Here is a 17,727-nt window from a genome sequence, read left to right on the forward strand (position 1 = left end):
CACAGACACTGACGTGATTTTTTTTTCTTTTCCTTTTTTTTTTTCAGTCAGAGTGGGCAGCTGCACTGCGAAAAGATGATATTTAAAAAAAAATATTTAAAAAATCAACTAAAAATTAAAAAAAAATCAACTAAAAATGAAAAAATCAACTAAAAATGAAAAAAAAATCAACTAAAAATGAAAAAAAAATCAACTAAAAATGAAAAAATCAACTAAAAATGAAAAAAAATCAACTTAAAATTTAAAAAAATAAATAGGGAAAGAGAACCTGCTCCTCACAGCTCATTGTCTGGGGCTGAGGGTGGTGGCTGGAGGCCGCGCTGCAGGTCCAGGCTCGGGCGGGTGGGGCTGAGCTGAGGCGGCCTCCCGGGGGGCTGAGGGCGGCGGGGGTCGGAGCTGAGGGGGGGGACGGGGACAGGGCCGGGGCCGTCCCCGCTGCGGAGGGGGTCCCGCGGCGGGGGGCCTGCCCGCTGGCCTCCCCCCAACGTCACTTCCGAGGCTGGAGACAAAATGGCGTCGGGACGGGGCCGCAGCTGAGGCCGCTCCGAGAGCCGGGGCCGCGGGAGGAGGCGGCGGCGGCGGCGGCGCCTCAGGTGAGGGGAAGGCGGCGGCGGCGGTGGCGGTGGCGGGGCCGGGCGCGCTGCCCGCGGGCGCCGCGGCGCAGGAGGGGCGGGCCGGGGCTTGGGGGCGGTGGGCAGAGCCACAGCCGCAGCCACAAGCAGCGGTGCGGGGCCGGGGGCGCGGCCGGGAGGGGGCCCGGCCGGCGGAGCTGCCTCCTGAGGGGAGGTGGAGCCGCCTCAGGGGGGACCCGGCCCGAGGGGTGAGGGCGTGAGGCTGGCGGGGAGCGGGTCCCGGGGAGGGGAGGGAGCACCCTCAGCCACCCGTCTGCCTCCCCTGCCTTGGGTTTTTATTTATTTATTTATTTATTTTGAGAACGGAGCCTCGGAGGCATCAGCTGGCGATGTGAGCGCTGCCAGCTTGGTGTTGGGAGGCGGCTTCAGCGCTGTGGCAGCTGACGGGTGGCAGGGCTTGCTGCAGCCCAGCTGGGGGAGAGGGGGCTCGGAGACGCTAATTTCGCTTCCCTCAGTAAGAGCATCCTTCCTGGGATATCAGTAAAGTTTCTGGTGGCTTTAAATTCACGTGAAGCAGCCGCCGTTTTATTTTGAAATAGCGAAGAAAAGTTTATAAACTGTTTTCGCCTGTTGAAGGAGGGAGGGGAGGGGAGGTGATGTGGCTGCACCTGCTGCCTCAGCACTTGGTGGCTAAAAGAAATATTCTTCTTACTTCGCATTCAAGTGATCCATTACGGACAGCTCTCGAAGGCAGCAGGACTGCTTGCCTTTCTGATGCTGCTTTTGCTGCTTCAAGCCTAGGCTCTGAACTGTGTCAGGCATGTTGTTTGGATGCTAAGTCTTTCAGTTTATCCACATGTATTATGCAGATAGGAAGAAGCACAGCAGTGTAGTGTTTAAGTATTATCTTGTTATCCCTTGACATTTGCTAGGTTTTAATAAAAATGCTGTGTGTGCTAAGGTGTGCCACCCTTGGCATAGGCTGGGAGGCCTCCAGCTCTTCCAGCTGCTGAAACCAGTGGCAGTGGGGCAGTGGCAGCCCTTCAGGTGAAGAACATCATCGCTGATAGATGGGCAGTGTGACTTTTAGGAAACAGAAGATTTATCCTTTTTGCAGAGAGTGCTGCAGGAGCCATGTGGCGCTTCTTGGTTTTCAGGCGTGTAGCTCACTGTTGGCCCCCCCCAGGACATGCTAGGGCAGAAGCATCACAGCAGCTTGTCTGGCCATAACAACGAGGCCAAGTTTCACTTTTAGTGAGACCCTAGCTTTGTGGAAAAAAAGGCAAATCATTGATTTGGACAATATAATTTTCAATAGAACTGATGGGTGTGGTGTTTGGAGATTCCTGAATTGAGTGCTATTTGCTGTAGGTGTGGGATCCTAAAAACCTTCCAGGGTAGCATGGAAGATGGGGGAAGGATGTTGAAGTACTTACGTACGTTTGTGTAAACCATCTATATTTATCTACAAGTATTTGCTTGAAAATGGAAGGGAATTACAACAGAAAATCAAAGTCAATGACAGCTTTCCTTTAAAACTCAAGTGGCTTTTGGCATCCTTTGTTCAGTGCAGCATTGAGCATTGTGCCTGTTTCAGTGTTTTATACAAAGACTTTGATCTTTAGGGGTGAAAAAGGTGACAGGACATAAAAAGATTTAAATATTGCCCAGCACTAGGTGCCAATCCGTTAAAAACAGAAGTTCAGGGAGATTTAGAGATGACGGTTGTGGTAATGTGTTTGTGTATGGCTGTCTGCAGCCACGAGCTCCCTTGCAGCGTGCCTGCCATACCTTCAAATGAGAGTCTCAACTAGGGGAAAGAAAGAAAAAAGAAAACCTAGGCTGTGGCTGGTAGCAAGAGCACAGTACCCTTTTCATCATGAGTCATTTGCTTACTTGTGAAGACAGGAGACTGCTCTTTTTTTTTTTTTTTTTTTGTCGGGGATTTATAAACATCTGGGGTTTATAAACTCATGCATGTTGAATACCTGCGTTGGCAAAGCCTTTCCTTTATATTTCCTTGTGAGCCTGTCTTCAGTCTTTGTAATTAGCAGAGCCTCCATGCTTAATTCTTGCCAAGGTGGAGTTGTGTTACATGCTATCCCCTTTTGATTTATAGTTTCATAATTTTTAGTGTTCTGTAATTCAGCCAAATTTTTTAGTCCTGTACATGATTACATTTGCTGTACTATTAACATACATACTAGTGTCTTACCATTGCAAAATCCTTTTAGTTTACTAGCTCTTAATACATGGCAATCTTTCAGTAGGAACACCGTAGTTTGGCGGCGTTTTCCACGGCCATGGTACGTGGTAAAAAAAAGTCTTGAAAATATTCCTTTTATTTTAGTTAATTGCTCTTCACCTTGGGTATGTTTATTTCAACTTCAATCAGACTATTGGGAAGAATCTTTGAACCACACGTAGTCTTGGCGAGTATGGAGAGATTTTAAAAGTACTGCGATGTATTTCACGTTGGATTTCTTGGCACGTGAAAGGGCAGGTGTGATCCTGCTCCTTAACGCCTTCCCACCCAAATGAAATTGTTTCCTCTGCCAATGTGTGTTTTCTGATCATATTCCTAGCTGAAAAATATTGCTTTGCCTCTGTGTAAACATGCTTATAGACAGATGTGAGAGACAATCCTATATCGTTAGAAGACACAACTGAAACAGGCTATTCCACGTACTGGTAAATCCGCAGTGTGAGAAAATTGTTATTTGAATGTACTGCCTTTGCGAGTAGAATGAAAAGGTGTACTTCTGTCTGAAGATCGAGTGATATTTCTGGGTACTTGCAGTTCTTAGTGTCTGATACCTTCTGTTGCTGCTTCTGCTTCCTTGCTGTTTAATTCTGCCATGAGGAAGAAATGATTTTCTAGAAAAATGTGCATGAAGGTGAAGAACTCGGGGTTTGGTTTTCTGCTGATGATTTCTTGATGTGGCTATCTAAATAAACCCTCTTAAGGTATAACAGCTTGGTTTTTGCATAGCAGTAAGCAAAGCTTTTTTTTTTTTTTTTTTGTTCTTTTTTCAAGAGGCAACAGATTTTAATGTTTTAATCGTTACTTGCCCACTTTTCTCTGTTTTTCTTCTGACAGTCTACAGTAATTGAAACTGTCGTGGCAATTAAGTGCCTGTAGATAGTGCTGGTTGTTTCTATCAAATCCATGGTTTTTAATCTTTCAGAGCTAACAAACTTAAATTTTTGGAAGCTTTAATACCCAATTTTTCAATGTATTAGGTGAAACAGTAACTCAGTATCGAACTGCAAAACAATGTAAACGCCTTACTGTGTGCAGGTTTTTTGTTTTAAATCTTTCATATGCTGCAACTGAAAACCAAGACAAAGAAAAAGAGTTTTCAACGCTGTGCAACATCATTCCAACCCGAGCCCCTGCTCAGTAAGAAGACAGGCTGTTGAGCCTTTCAAGTTTTATGCCTGTTTTGTAAAGAACATGTTTTTACCGGGGCAGTGATGTAATGCATGTCCCGTTTGCAGCTTCCAAAATTGGATTGATGCTCTTAGGCCTGTTTTCTTTTTTTTTTTTTTTTTTTCCTTTCTCTGAATTGGAAGCAATGTTCTCTTTTGAAGTAGTCTTTTATTCTGGGTTTAAAAAATAAAATAAAATCATATGCTTACAGATGTGATAAATATGGCTTAGAAAATCAGAAGATAGACCAGTTGGTATAACCTATTGATTGCTAGAAGTACCACCTGACTTTTGGGGGATTGGGGATCTGTAATGCTGGTTTTCTATAAAATTGCTTGCTTTTAAGTGCAAAGTTTATTCCAAGTAAGCTTTTTTTTTTTTTTTTTTTTCTTTTCTTTTTCTCCCATATGGGAATATTTAAAATTCCTTGAATGTAGAACTCAGAAGCAAGGTCAAATTTTTTGTTTCAAATGTTTTGTTTTAGAGTGCTCAGTGTTTCCTCAAATAAGAATACTTTGTATATTCTCATCTAAATAATTTGTTGCTTAATGATGAGACTTTCTAAATAAACTTTTCTGAGAATAAGATTATAGAGTGTAGTAAATCTTTCTTTTGTTTGTTTCTCAGTTGCTTCAATATCGTGTGAAAGTGCCTAGGAATTTTCTACTCACGGGATGCAGCAGTACGTTGTGGTTTGACATAAATATTACAATAGTTATATAAATATTACAATATTTATGTCAATGTTTTCTGGAAATTTTAACAATTCAAATTACTGGCGAGTGCATTTCATGGGTGGCATTGAACCAAACCTTTATTTACCTTTTCTGCAGTAGTTCAGTGAATGTTCAAGGTTTACTGTGATAGGCTTTAATAATATTCTGGGCTTTGACTGGTAGATACGTGTCTGCATTGCTGTTTGGAGAAAAGGTTCAAAACAGTTTTTACCTGTACTTGACATAGCTGGTGATGTGACTTCAAAGTACTGACACAGTTGCAGTCTATTGCAAACTTAAAAACTGGTTCATTGTGGTCATCCTGGCTCCTCTGGGTGCAGCGTCCTGCAGTTGCTGTGACTACAAATCAGTGCAGCGTTGCTTCCTTTGGGGCTTTTCGAGGAAACCTTGTGTTGGACTAGACTGTACGAGTGTCTGATGAGCCATTAATGTGTGCAGTGGCAGCCTGTTCCTGCTTGCAGCCACCTGCTTGGTAGCCATTGGTCATGCAGGGAGCTGGTATTTGGGCAGCAGTTGTAGAATTTGGTCCATATTTTCTTCTTTTTGTTGAACGAGAGGTTAAAGACAAAACTTAGTGTTGCATATGGTTTGTCTTCTTTGCTAATGTCTTTTTTTTTTTTTATTTATCCAAGGAGGAATAGTGACTATGGATCAGTCTGTATGTAGATTTTATTTTCTTCCAGTGCAATTAACCTTTCCAAACAGTTGTGTGTGTTGTTTACAAAAACAAACAAAGGAAAAAAAAAAAAAGTGGAAAAAAGCGAAGACCTTTTCAGAGAGCTTTTGAGTTCTAGAGCTCAGGTAACTTGTCAGAACTGCAGGCATAAAATGCAAAGGTGAAATGTGTGCTTTAAATTAGTACTTCTATAAATAGTTGTTGCAGCTTCTGTTCTACTGTAGCTTCATTTCTCATCTGATTGTATTTTTTTTGATGAACTGATTCCTTTGGTAACTTGTAGCTGAAAGAGTGTAGAGTAGTGCAGTCTGTTATGAAACTGAACTGTGTATACGTTCAACTACAGCAGTATTTTAAGCTTTGCAAGTTTGAAATATCCGTCAGAGGTTTGGATCCAGCCGGTTCAAAAAAAAAAAAGCTTGTTTTTGGTTCTTTTTGAAAACTTAATTCTAAGCAAAATAATATTGAATTAGTATATAAAAAAGTATGTTTTTACTGCTCAAATAAAACAACATTTTTGAAATAAAATTTACCTTTTTATAAAGTTTTTTGGCATTTCTCTAATAAGTCACACTAGGAACATCCCCCCCCTCATACTTGTTGCCTCTCATTCTTTACGTTTAGTGACTGAGCAGTGATGCTAATGGATGTTTGCCTCTGCAAGCCAGTGCTTTAAATCTGGTTGGTTTTACGTACCTAGAGTTCTGAGTTAAAAGTCCTCCTGGTTTATTCAGTGTTGAAAATCGCGCATATACTTCAAGGTGACTGGTTACTGCAGCATAACATCTGGGCACATCTTCCAGTAGGTTTTCTAAATCAGTTTCCAGAGCCATGGTAGATGGTTCTGACAGAGGATGGGCACCGCTCTGCTAAGCTGCAGCGCAAGGGCGGAGAAAAGGAAGACGTAGGCAGCTGGAGACACCGACCACGTAACCTCGTGTGCTACAGCCTCAGTAGTGCACCAGGCTGCGCTGTGAAATTGTGTTAATAAAATATTCTTGCGTTGTCTATCTGCAATTAATCAGTTTTAGTTTTCTCACCAAGCGTAGAGAAAAGCAGATGTTTTTTTACCTAAAGTAAAGCATTTTTCACTCTAGGAAATGCTTGATGCCTCTCCTGCTATCCAAAATAACCTCATTTACAGATTGACGTTAAGCAGGTACCACCCAAACGAGCAATGAATAAAAGAGAACAGCGTTTTTCCATACCGAGATGTCCACAAGTTTGTACCGGCTCCAGCGTCGCTTTTCATCTCCTCGGCACTTCCATGTGCCACAGCAGCTTTGGGCAGGTGACAGGCAGCCTGCAGATCGCATTTCACAAACCATTTGTCCAAAACATTTGAGTAAAAATGTCTGAAGTAGAAGCTGTAGTTGTCTGGAGGAGTTAAGCTGTCGGCTAAGGCTGCGGGAAGTCAGTGGCATGTGGAAGATGTGTGAGGAACAACTGCGCTCCGGCGCGAGAGGCTGGAGACAAAGAGACCTTATTGTGGCAGGGTCAAATTATCTCAGGAGTCACCATAAATCGTAATGAAACCCGTGTCATGCTCTACTTGTTCAGTAGCTTCTCGGTGTTGGCTGTGTTCTCCGTCAGCATTGGGGAGTATTTTAGCAAATGAAATGCTGGGGACGCATTGTTCCTGGGAATCGGTTTGAGTTTGATGCACTGAAATAGGTTAGGTAGTAGCTGCGGTGTGCTCCCCAAGTGGTGCTTTTCTCCAGGTGGCTAAAAGCAGTTGGCGTGGGGCTCCTGTCCCTGCCTGGTCTCTGCTGGCAGAGCCCACAGAACAAGCTGCAGAGCTGAACCCGAACTTCAGATGTTTCAGCTGTTTGGCTGAAGACAAGTAGAGTACAGAAATATCAGGACAAAAGTAGCTAATCCCAGAGGAGCTGTACACAATAGAAACACCCTTTTCAAGGAAATCTGTCCTTGTCTTATGAGTTGTTTAAGCAATGCAATCTTTGTATGAAACTTGGTGGTATTTCCCTTGATGTTACACAGCGTTAACAACTCTTATGTGCAAAGATGTGAAGGATTAGATGAAATTTACTTGGAGGATATATTGCTTGAATAAATTTTAAATTAAATGTTAGTACTTATACAAAGTATTTAGTAAAATCATTTAATGATTGTTATATATATATATTTAAAAAACAAAAAACAAACAAACAAAAAAAAACACAACACTAAAGATTGGAAAGAAATAGCAGTACTTGAATAAAATGCTCTAAATGCTTAAGCACCAGTTAACCTCCAAAAAGGGTATTGTTAATTCATTGAAAGTCTTGTATGACACCAGGATGGTGTTTTACAGTGTAATTGCAATAATGCTTTTGTTTATGCATTGAAGGGAAAAATAAAAGGTGAGTTGATATACTAAACTCTCAGTTATAACATTATTCTGATCAATTTTGTGTTAAGAGTTTCCAAATTTAATGCCTCCTTGAACCAGCAATTTTTGGTGAAAATCTTTTTGAAGTCTCATGCTTCTGTTAAACAAGAAAGCCAAATGTTAGCATAATAAAATATCTTAATAAAAGGCCTATCTGAATGAAGAATTTCCTGCTTCTAATATTGGAGAGTCAAGACTCAAATGCATGCATCTTGTTAATCTTAAAAACACTTAAGGTCTTTCATATTACTTTGATATTAAATGCTGAAGAAATCCGTGTTGAACAAGCTAAGTTGATTTTGAAAACAAACAAAATGATCCTATTCAAGCACATTTCTTCTGCAACTTACTTTAAAATTTAGATAAATGATAGATATCCCTCTTTGCATTATTCATATAAGTTTTAAGCTAAAATAACAAAACGTTATCTTGGAGCAGATTTTGTATAAAGCAATATGCTGCTTTGGGAACAGTCCTTTAGGAAGAGAAACTACAGGTCTGTGTGCACTTTCAATTCAATGTAAATTTGTAGGTAGGTGTGTATTACAATTGTCTGTTTTTCTTTTTAGGGCTCATGTAATCAAAGGAGTTTCTTTGTTGTGTGTGTCTTTTCAGAACACAACAGGAATTCAAAATGAATCAGGTGAGTTTAACTGCAAGACTTCATCAAAATACTTTACTTAGATGTTAGAACAGCTAATTTTTAATAACTAAATCATCCACAAAAAATGTTCTTAAAAATCTTCAGTGTCATCTAAGCTCATGATCCTCCTTTCCACAGTGTGCGTGCTTGTGAGACTTATTTAATGTATTTTATTTTTTTTTGTGTGAATCCCCTTTAGCTACATATAAGTTATTATGGCTGGCACGTCTTACGAGAACGCCTCTCCAAAAAAAAAAAAGTCTATTTCAGCCTGAGGCTTTTGATAATAATTCAGCTCCTTATAAAAGTGGTTTGAAAATTAAAGGATTCCATTTTTTTACCTGTTTGAACCACTTTACTATTTCAAACATGCAGGGAACAGAATCTGTCATGGAAATTAATTGATCGGGACATTTCACACTTCTCTAGAACCAAGTAAGAAGGCTGGGAAAGCACATTGCCTTCGCAATGCATTCTCTGCTATATGGATGCAAGAATATCCTGAGTGCTCTGGAGGGTGTTGTTTTAATCAGTGCCAAATGGATGTGATTTTATTTATTTTTTTATTTGTCTGTCTGTTAAGTAGGGATTTTAATGTTTGTTACAGAACGAGTAAATGTTGGCTTCGGTTTTACTCATAAGCACTTCTCTGTTTGGATGATGTTACAAAGTCCCTTTGGCATGGGAATGTGAACATAAGATGTTACACTGAAGGAACGCTATTTTTTAATTTGCTAAAAAGATGACTATGTACAGAAGCTTCTTGTTTTCCGAGCCAGAAACAGCCATGGTACACAGTGATGCAAAATGCTTTGTCTACTTCTTTCATTGCCTGTTTCTAATGAGTGCTTTTATTGCCCTTAAGCCCTTAATTGATCATCAGCATTGAGTACAATTAGCACTTTGCTGAAGTATACTCTCCCACTAAAGTGATAGAAGAGCAAATAAATTAATTAAAGTATGGAGTTGGGTGGTGGGATGTTTCCAGTTGCTTTTTTCATCTGATTTAAAGAAGAAAAAAAACACAACAACAAAACACTAAAAAGCAAAATATATCTATTAGTCTTCCAATATGTATTGTAGAGAGTGCGTATTTGTATTATATATACACATCAATAGAAGTGCTGTTTGCGTGATCTATAATGCATATTAGAACACATTGAGACATTAGTTTGGGGTAGCTAGGATAACAATCGCTTCACAATTTATTTCTATTGAGACTTGAAGTTATTTCACCTGTAAAATTTATTTTGAGTGCTCTCAGTGGCATAAAGCAAACTTACAGTTCTCCTCAAGTAATAGTTCTGCTTTATCACTTGTTCTGATAAGCTTTGGATTCTGCTAAAACTCTGAAAGCTCTAGATTGTAATCTTTAACTGTTATCAGCAGCTGTTTCCTTCCCATTTGTGTCCCCCATTCCACCAGCACTGATATATTTCTAGAATTAAGTAAAACTTCTGCACTGTGTGAAAACAAAGTTTTCCTCTTTATTACTGGGGCTGCTACTGCAGTGCTGTGCCGTGTGTCATCTTACAGTTAAATTAGGAGGTGACCCTGCCTCTGGGGATAGTTACAATAGCTTAGAGTCCTTCTTGGCATCTCTGCCTTTCACATTTAGTTTCCAAAGTGTACAGAGCTCATGTGGCTTTTTATTGTTCAATTACCATTCATATCAAGTGTGTATTTAGCATGAACCCTTTTTTTTCTTGCAGTGCCCTTGTCATTTCATTCACTGTTGACAAGTTGTAGTGCCAGGTCTGTATATGAAATGTCTTTGATGCCTGATGCCAAACATCTCTCAAGTGCTCTGTTCTCGTATTTCTTTCATTCTGCTTATCTTTGCTTTTGGTGTGACTTCAGTGACCCTGAAACTAACTAGGCTATTGTGAACTTTGTTTGTGTGAAAGCACTGCTAGTTTGCTTATAATGAAGAAAAACCTTGGCATAAATCGATATTGCCTTCTCCTTGCAGTAAGGAGAAAAATAGCTTTTAAAAATGCAGTTGTTTAAATTAATATTTTTTGCATTCCTTGGAAATTTGGTGTTTCAGGATCGATGGCATGCATTCTCTGTTTTTAAAAAGACATCTTTATTCAGTATGTGAAATGCATCAGAATACTCTGAATAGTTTATTTAAAAGAACAAACAAACAAACAAAAAACCAAGTAACCATGGGTTATTGGTCAGCAGCACTTACTCTATGTTAATGCAGTCTGAGATGCAGTAGGGAAAAAGTCGTGTGTTACCTGGAGTACTGCATGGGCAGTTACCTCATACCTTCACCATTTGTTAAATAAATGACATCTGCACTTGTAGTAAAACGCCCTCCCTCCTGCTCCATTGGAATTGCTTAAATGATAATTTCAGCTATTTCTAATACATCTTTAATCTTCAAGTACGTGCAGTAAAACTGTTGCCAATGGATTTAGGCAGGACTTTGGGACAAGCAGAGGCCTTTCTGCTTCTGACCTCCCTGATCATCTTCCTTAGGCTCTTCCTTTCCTTTTCACAACTCTTTTCTAACTCTTTTGCCATGTGTCTTTCTTCAGTGGCATCCTTTCATTTATCTTTTCATGTATCTCAGTCCCCTTTCCACCAAAACATGGCACTAACTGAATGTTTGTCATTTGTCACGTCCTTCAGCATGATTTTTTTTGGCTCCAATCTAATCTGTGAATGGCTTGTAGCAGATCCTGTTTCTGCCTTGCTTAGGTACTGCCTGTAACACTACAGCCTAACCTGTGGAGGGGCCGTAGGTACAATTCTATTCAAAGTGACATAAAAATTGCTTAAGTGCTGAAAGTTACTGTCGGAGTGACTGGACTCTGAATTTGATGCAAATGGAGGAAAAAAGCTTCAGTTAAGGTGCACCTTCAGCCCTCAGATGATTTTTTTGTGCTGTTCTCAGGTCTCTTCACCCTTGCTAGTTTGCATGGTAACAATGTAATATGTGTAATGAACTTCAGGGTAGCAAATTTAAAAGGGAAACAAGCTCCGAGTACTTATGTATTCAAAATTGCAACAAAATTGTTGGCAGGAGTGGGAAAAATACCCTATGAGGACTGCAGTTCAGTGCAGAAGCTGGCTGCAGGACATGCTGCAGTACACTATCCTTACGGAAAGGTGAACTTTTTAATAGACAAAACTATTTAAATGTGATTAAGCATTGCTGGAAAAGCAATTGAAATCCTGGTATTTCTTCATTTGGTAGACAGACGTTCCTTGGGGACAAATTTTGATCTGGAAAGTGCTTTAAATAACCACATATAAATTGCAAATAAAATTATGTTGCACTGATTTGACTGAAGTAAATTGTTTATTTTACCATATAGTATTTGGTTACTTATTAATGTTGGTTTGAGGTGTGAAATGTGGTGTTGTATACTAGGCCATTTCCAATTTTCTGGTGCTTGTGAAATCCATCGATGTAACAGGTGCAGAGTGGGTCGGGGTGCTGTGTTCTCTGAACATAACAGCTAATTTGACTTAGGTAGGTAGATGTTAAATAAAGTTGCGAACAAATTTCTTCAATGGTAGAACAGTTTTGGAATATTTGTGGCTGAAAGGAGGTATCACTATTAAGAAATGTCTGATAGATCAGAGGATATAGATGTCTAAATTAGGTGAGTCTGATTTTTAAAGTTTTTTGATCAGATTATTTTGTAGGCTTGAGTTTTTTAACCGTTCATCTAGCTATGGTTGTAAAAAAACATTTTTGTTAGCTTGAAGCTTAAAATGCATTGTTCTGGTAGTTGTCTTGTTCATTCTCTGCAGTGTCCCTCATCTATGCCTACATGTAATTTGTTAGAAACCACCGTGAAAAAAATAAGCTCGCTGTTCTCCTCAAGTCATGGGGTAATGTACTGGAAGAATATTTAGGCTTCTTCGTTTGATACGCTGAGAAGAGCGAGTTTCTTTTTTGTCTGCCGAGATGTGGACTTATGCATATCAGTTCAAGGCTAACAGATGTCTGAATCAGACTTCTTTCATCCCTATTTTTTCTCTATGGCTGTTTGAAGAGCAAACTAAAATGAGGTAGAGCAAAATAAAATGAAATAAAACTTTGTTCTGCCTTGAATAGACTTTCAGCTACTATAACTAAAGAATAAAGATCTCTTTTCCCCAGTCTCCTCACCCTTGTGGATGGGAAGGGATTTCTGGCATTCTGTTCCTTCCATAGTTTCCAATTTCGGGGTCTTTCTCCCCTACAAATAGCTCTCGAGGATGTGTCTATGCAGCTGTTAGGGCTTACCAAGGCAGCAATAGAATAACATTGCTGTGACTCCAGTTTTACCATTTTTCTTGCTGTTGTTGAAGAAAGCTGGCAGATCTGCTCTTGTAACTCAGCAACTCACACTTAAAAATGTAAAGGAGAATACTTGCAGTACTGAGCACCCTCGCAAAGAGTAGATGCGAAGTAGAAGAGGTTGGGAAGCTTCATCTGTTGTGCTTTAGAGATAAAAATGTTAATTTTGGTAGGATATAGAGATGCATTTTAAAATCTATTTCCAGTAAGCTTTCAGCATAGCGTTTCATAAGTGGTCGGGGGAAAATCCTGAGTGTTACTCAGTATATGGAGACTGCTATCATATCTCCGCTTCATGACTGTGTGTAAATGCAAAGATCATTTCTAGAAAGTCAGGGTCTACTTGGACAGCTGTAGTATTGCCCAATTTAGTGTTGTTATTTAACACCGCCTGCAGTTTCTCCAGAACTTAAATACAACATCCTTCCTATTCGAGGAGCTATTGCCATCACCACCAGGATTTGTAGCTGACCAGAAGGATCAAAGTTCAATGTTGAAGGGCAGATATTTTTTATTTTTAGGGCTGTTGCATGAAGTTCAACATATGCCTTGTTCTCACCGACACAATTCCACAGTAACGGGGACTGATTTTATGGGATATTGTACATCCTTGTAACTTTGAACTTCTGGTAATTTTAATCAGGAATGGGTGTTTTGTTAACTACAATTAGGTAATAAAGTGCTAGTTGTCTATGACAGATGTAACACTTGCTATTATAAATTATGTGAATAATGATACGAATATTATTATAAGCAGCCTACTGATCCTTGTAGTGTGTCAGCTGTTCTACCAGAGGGGTATACGTGGGTGTTAGTGGTCTCCAGTATGTGCAAGAAAGCTTCTCTCTGCCCACCTGCAGGGCATATTCATGCTTATGGCAGATGTTGTATCCCAAATTCCCATTTTAGTACATACATTGGAGTAATTTGTTTACTACAATATTCTAGATTCAATAGGTAAAATAAATAAGTTTTCATTTTTTTTGTGAACTACATACATTTTCCAGAACTTGCAATATGGTTTTCTCCTTAAATTTCTGTTTGGCCTTTCTTGCAAGAGATAGGTGTTCAAGTAAAGCAATACCAGAAATTATTTTAGATTTTTTTTTTTTTTTGAGACTGATTGGGCTGAGAAATCAAGTGATGGTTCCAGGCAAAGAGGAAATGAATCACTGATGTATGCAAAATTACCCTTAGCGTGGCGGGTAGCTGATGTTTGACTTTGCCCTGTATCACAGAAATCATCACTTGTGTGCTTCTAGGCAAGTTATTTTTGCTGCTGAAGCTTTACATTGTTCTTTCCTCTATGCATTTGCTCTGTTTAAAAGCTTTATGCACGTGTTTAGGAAATGATTGACAAAAATTAAAATGGATGGCTGCATGAGCAGGTCTGGACCCTCAGACCAGAAGTGCTCTGGATCTGGAATTGCCCTTTTGTAACTTTAAGGCATCCTCACGCTCTAAACTGGGAGACCAGTTAGCGTTCACTGTGAACACAGATAGTATGAAACTAGTAGGGTACACAGGAAAATTGCAGCGTGTCTCTTCTTTCATTTGAAAGTATTGAAGGAATCTTAAAAATGCATAGAAAATAATGCTTTGAATTGTGTGTTCCATACAAATATTTTTATAACTTAACAACTCATAGGATTTAACTTGCTACCTCTCTATTAATAGACATGCTCTTAGTAGTTAAAGATGGTTTTTCTTGCTATTTGTCACAGGTAACCAGTACTTTTTATGGACAGATATTCAGTAATTTATATTAAATATAAAGTGAAAAGGATGGTTATTGAAACATAAATGTTTTCCAGTCATCCTTTTCATTAATGCTGTCAATTATAATCAAGCTAAGCTACATGTCACACATCCGAGGTAGATCCAGTCAAGCCTGCATGATTCTGCTAACCTTTACTGAAGTCTGCTAATGGAGAAACTGCTGTGCTAGCTCCAGCAGACTTATTCGAGCCATATTTCTTCTGCATTTTGGAACAAAATTTGCAGATGGTGAGTGTCTAGGTGTTGAGGGAGGGTAATGGAATGCAGTTGCTAATGCTTTATCTCCCTTGTTTTAGGGGTTTTTACAGTTTTATGTAGGAAAAACAAACAAACAAACTCCTCTACTTCTGTTCTGGCTGTTTTGCTGCATGCTGTTTTAATCAAATAAGTGTATTTTAGCACAGCAATTTATTTTCCTCTAGCTATTTTGCCAGTAATATGCTTCAACAGTATAATCTGGACAAACGATGTGCCTGTCCTGAAACATTTCTAGTAACTTTTCTCATCTTCAGACTATTCAGAATCCAAAAGTACACATCGGACAAAGGTTTTTGCTAAAAGCATCTTGTGTTGCTCTTAGTCCTAGTCTGTCAGAAGTGATCAGCATCATTTTCTAGCAGAAGAGATTATATTTAAGACACAGCATATAGCTCAAATAAAATAATGAAAACTCTTTTTGAGGCTTATTTCTAGAAAAGATTAGGTCTGTATTTAGTTAGTAGCTCTGTGTATTTTTAAAAGTATTTTTAAAGAGAAAATCCATCTAGCTCCTTCAGAGACTTTTTAATTGGGCAAGACTTTCCAGACAGGTTACATAAGATATGTTTTTATACTACTTTTTTTTGTTTGTTTGTTTTTTAATAAAACAAACAAAACAAAACACTCTGGGAACTATCTAGTTTAAAAGCAGAATTTAAAAATACTGTTTACAATTACCTTGTATAATCAAAGTAATTGTAATGCTTCGGTAGAACGTTTAAGGATCTAGAAGTTTCTTTGTGATAACAACTACATGCTAAAATTGAGGCAATGTTTCTATGAACAACTCTATGATAAACTCAGTAGTTTCTCATGGCATAACTGATCACAAAAAATAGTGCAATTCAAACTTGATCTGTATTTCTGTTTCATGGATGAATTTTAGATTACCGTATTAATGAGCAGTTTCAAAGATTTAACACTAGCCCTGAACCCATGTGAAGGTTATATCTTGAAAAAATGAGCTTCATTACATACATTTAATATTATGGATAGATGTTTTCCGAGGTATAAAAACACAGTGATTCCCATTCATTCATCTTTAGGTGTAGTAGTCTAGAACTGTATGGTAAGTTAAATTCAGACAAGAGAAACAAAATACGTGTAGCTCTACATTTCCCAAATAACTTAAGGGGGAATTTTGAATATGTTTTGTAGGACAAGCCAGGGAAGATGAACGAAATGGCAAATTGGTCTATGAGAAATACAAAACCCCTTTCAGTTAAATTTATTCACTGTAGTCAAAACACACCTATTAACTCAAGCAAAAGAATACTTACAGAAACTGACATAATTATCAGTGTTTTACATCTCTGGTGGTCTTAGAGCTCTTCATTAAAGCATAAACAAGGGTTATGAGAATAATGGTGAAAACTTGAATGTTCTGATCAAAAGATACTTACATGTTAGGATGTTGATGGAGGGGATCCTAGTCGAAATGGCGATTTGGAAACTCTTCTTAGGACTAATATTAGGAGTAAAAACTCTCAGGACTAGGTCATAAGGGTTGATCATCTGCTGTGCTTTTTGTTTGTTTGTTTTTGCTAATGGTCGTGGCCCTTCTGCTTTTTGACTTGTAGAACACAACTGAACCTACTGTGGTTGTGGAGACCTTGGCTGATGTACCTGAGCATGTGCTTAGGGGGCTTCCTGAGGATGTGAGGCTCTTCCCATCTGCTGTTGACAAGACAAGGCTTGGTGAGTGCCAAAACTGTGAAAAGAGAATGAAGACCTTTAAAGTAGCTCACATAAATCAAGCACGGATGCTGTCAAAGTTTGGTGTCTTCATATGCTGGGTAGAGGTGAATGTCCAGAGCATTTATCTGAATCAATTTCCATTAGAAAGAGTGGTCTGCTTCTGACACAGTTTCTCAAACAGACCAAAATTATGTTTATGGAACATCACATTTTGAGTCAAAAATGGATCAAGATGCAGAAAGATTAGGTTACGAAATACAAGTAAACTAATTCACTGGTTTGCTTTAATTTATAGCACTTTTATCAGTTGTTTGTGTTTGTTGTTTTTTTTTTTTTCAGCTATCCCATTGTTGTCTTACTTTAGAGTGCTGTGTCTCGCTGTCCAATCAATATATAAAATTTGTAAGAAGATCAGTGCAGACTCGAAAGCTGCTATATGGAATGAAGTATTGTTTTTGTAATGTATGCAAAATAATTCTTTTTTTAAAACAGGGTTTAAGTTGGGAGAACTTTGGAGGTCAGATTTGCAGACTGGATACGTGATGTTGAAAGCTGATAGTTTGAGGAATATCCTGACTATGGATGCATTACTGTTAGTAACAGGTTGTAAACTCCTTGGAGCAAAGTTAATATTTTCTAGTATGAACCTGTTCTGGCAAGGTCTGAATGAGAATGTTACATTGGAACGTAAGTGAGGGAGAAAGAGAAAAAATGCTAGAAAACTTCAACTACTTATTTTTCTATAACTTCAAAGATATCTTTAGGACACTTTTTTCATTTTCATGACAAAGTCAGCGTCAAAATATTGTTGAAACATAAAACAAACAAAACAACAACAAAACAGACCTCTCATTACATACCTGCAGGTAATTCATAAATTTATTGGCTGCTTTACATTCAGTTTTTTGTACATGTTGGTGAAAGAGAGGTGGGATAGGGAAATCTAGAAAAAAATAGCAATTATTTGTCAATCCGTTTGTAGCTTCTTTGCTATAAAATGTGAAGTGTAGCTGTCCATTTTCAGTTCCGTTAAATATTGTAAACTAATTTATGCACATATTGTAACCAATCTCAAATGCTTTTCCTTCAAAATATAGTATTATTTAGTTTCGTAACTTCTGTGAGGGCTTTATTTGTCTGATGTTATTTCAGAGAAAGCAAAGAGTTTTTTGTTTTATTAACTTGTTTACTCAGCGAAGCAGCTGGAACTTACAACTTCATTATATAAAACTT

At 38.7% G+C, this 17,727-nt stretch overlaps 1 protein-coding gene across 6 annotated transcripts in view; it reads left to right on the forward strand.

Moving 5' to 3' along the window:
- The first annotated feature begins 517 nt into the window (after window positions 1-517).
- The window catches only part of PRDM2 (PR/SET domain 2), a 68,015-nt gene continuing 50,805 nt past the window's right edge, over window positions 518-17,727 (forward strand). For 3 of the 6 annotated variants that reach the window (XR_014318895.1, XM_082776750.1, XM_082776751.1), the window contains exons 1-3: window positions 518-593; window positions 8,380-8,453; window positions 16,377-16,494. Coding sequence is in view for 2 of the 6 variants with exons in the window: in XM_082776750.1 (XP_082632876.1) it covers window positions 8,445-8,453; window positions 16,377-16,494 (127 nt within the window). In the remaining 4 variants the exon portion in view is untranslated. Of the gene's footprint in view, window positions 594-8,379; window positions 8,454-10,165; window positions 10,209-16,376; window positions 16,495-17,727 lie in introns of those variants that run through there. The other 3 variants (XM_082776752.1, XM_082776754.1, XM_082776753.1) reach the window with 3 other exon arrangements.

Source organism: Aythya marila (assembly GCF_965140915.1).
Source record: "Aythya marila genome assembly, chromosome: 21".
NCBI classification, from domain to species: Eukaryota; Metazoa; Chordata; class Aves; order Anseriformes; family Anatidae; genus Aythya; species Aythya marila.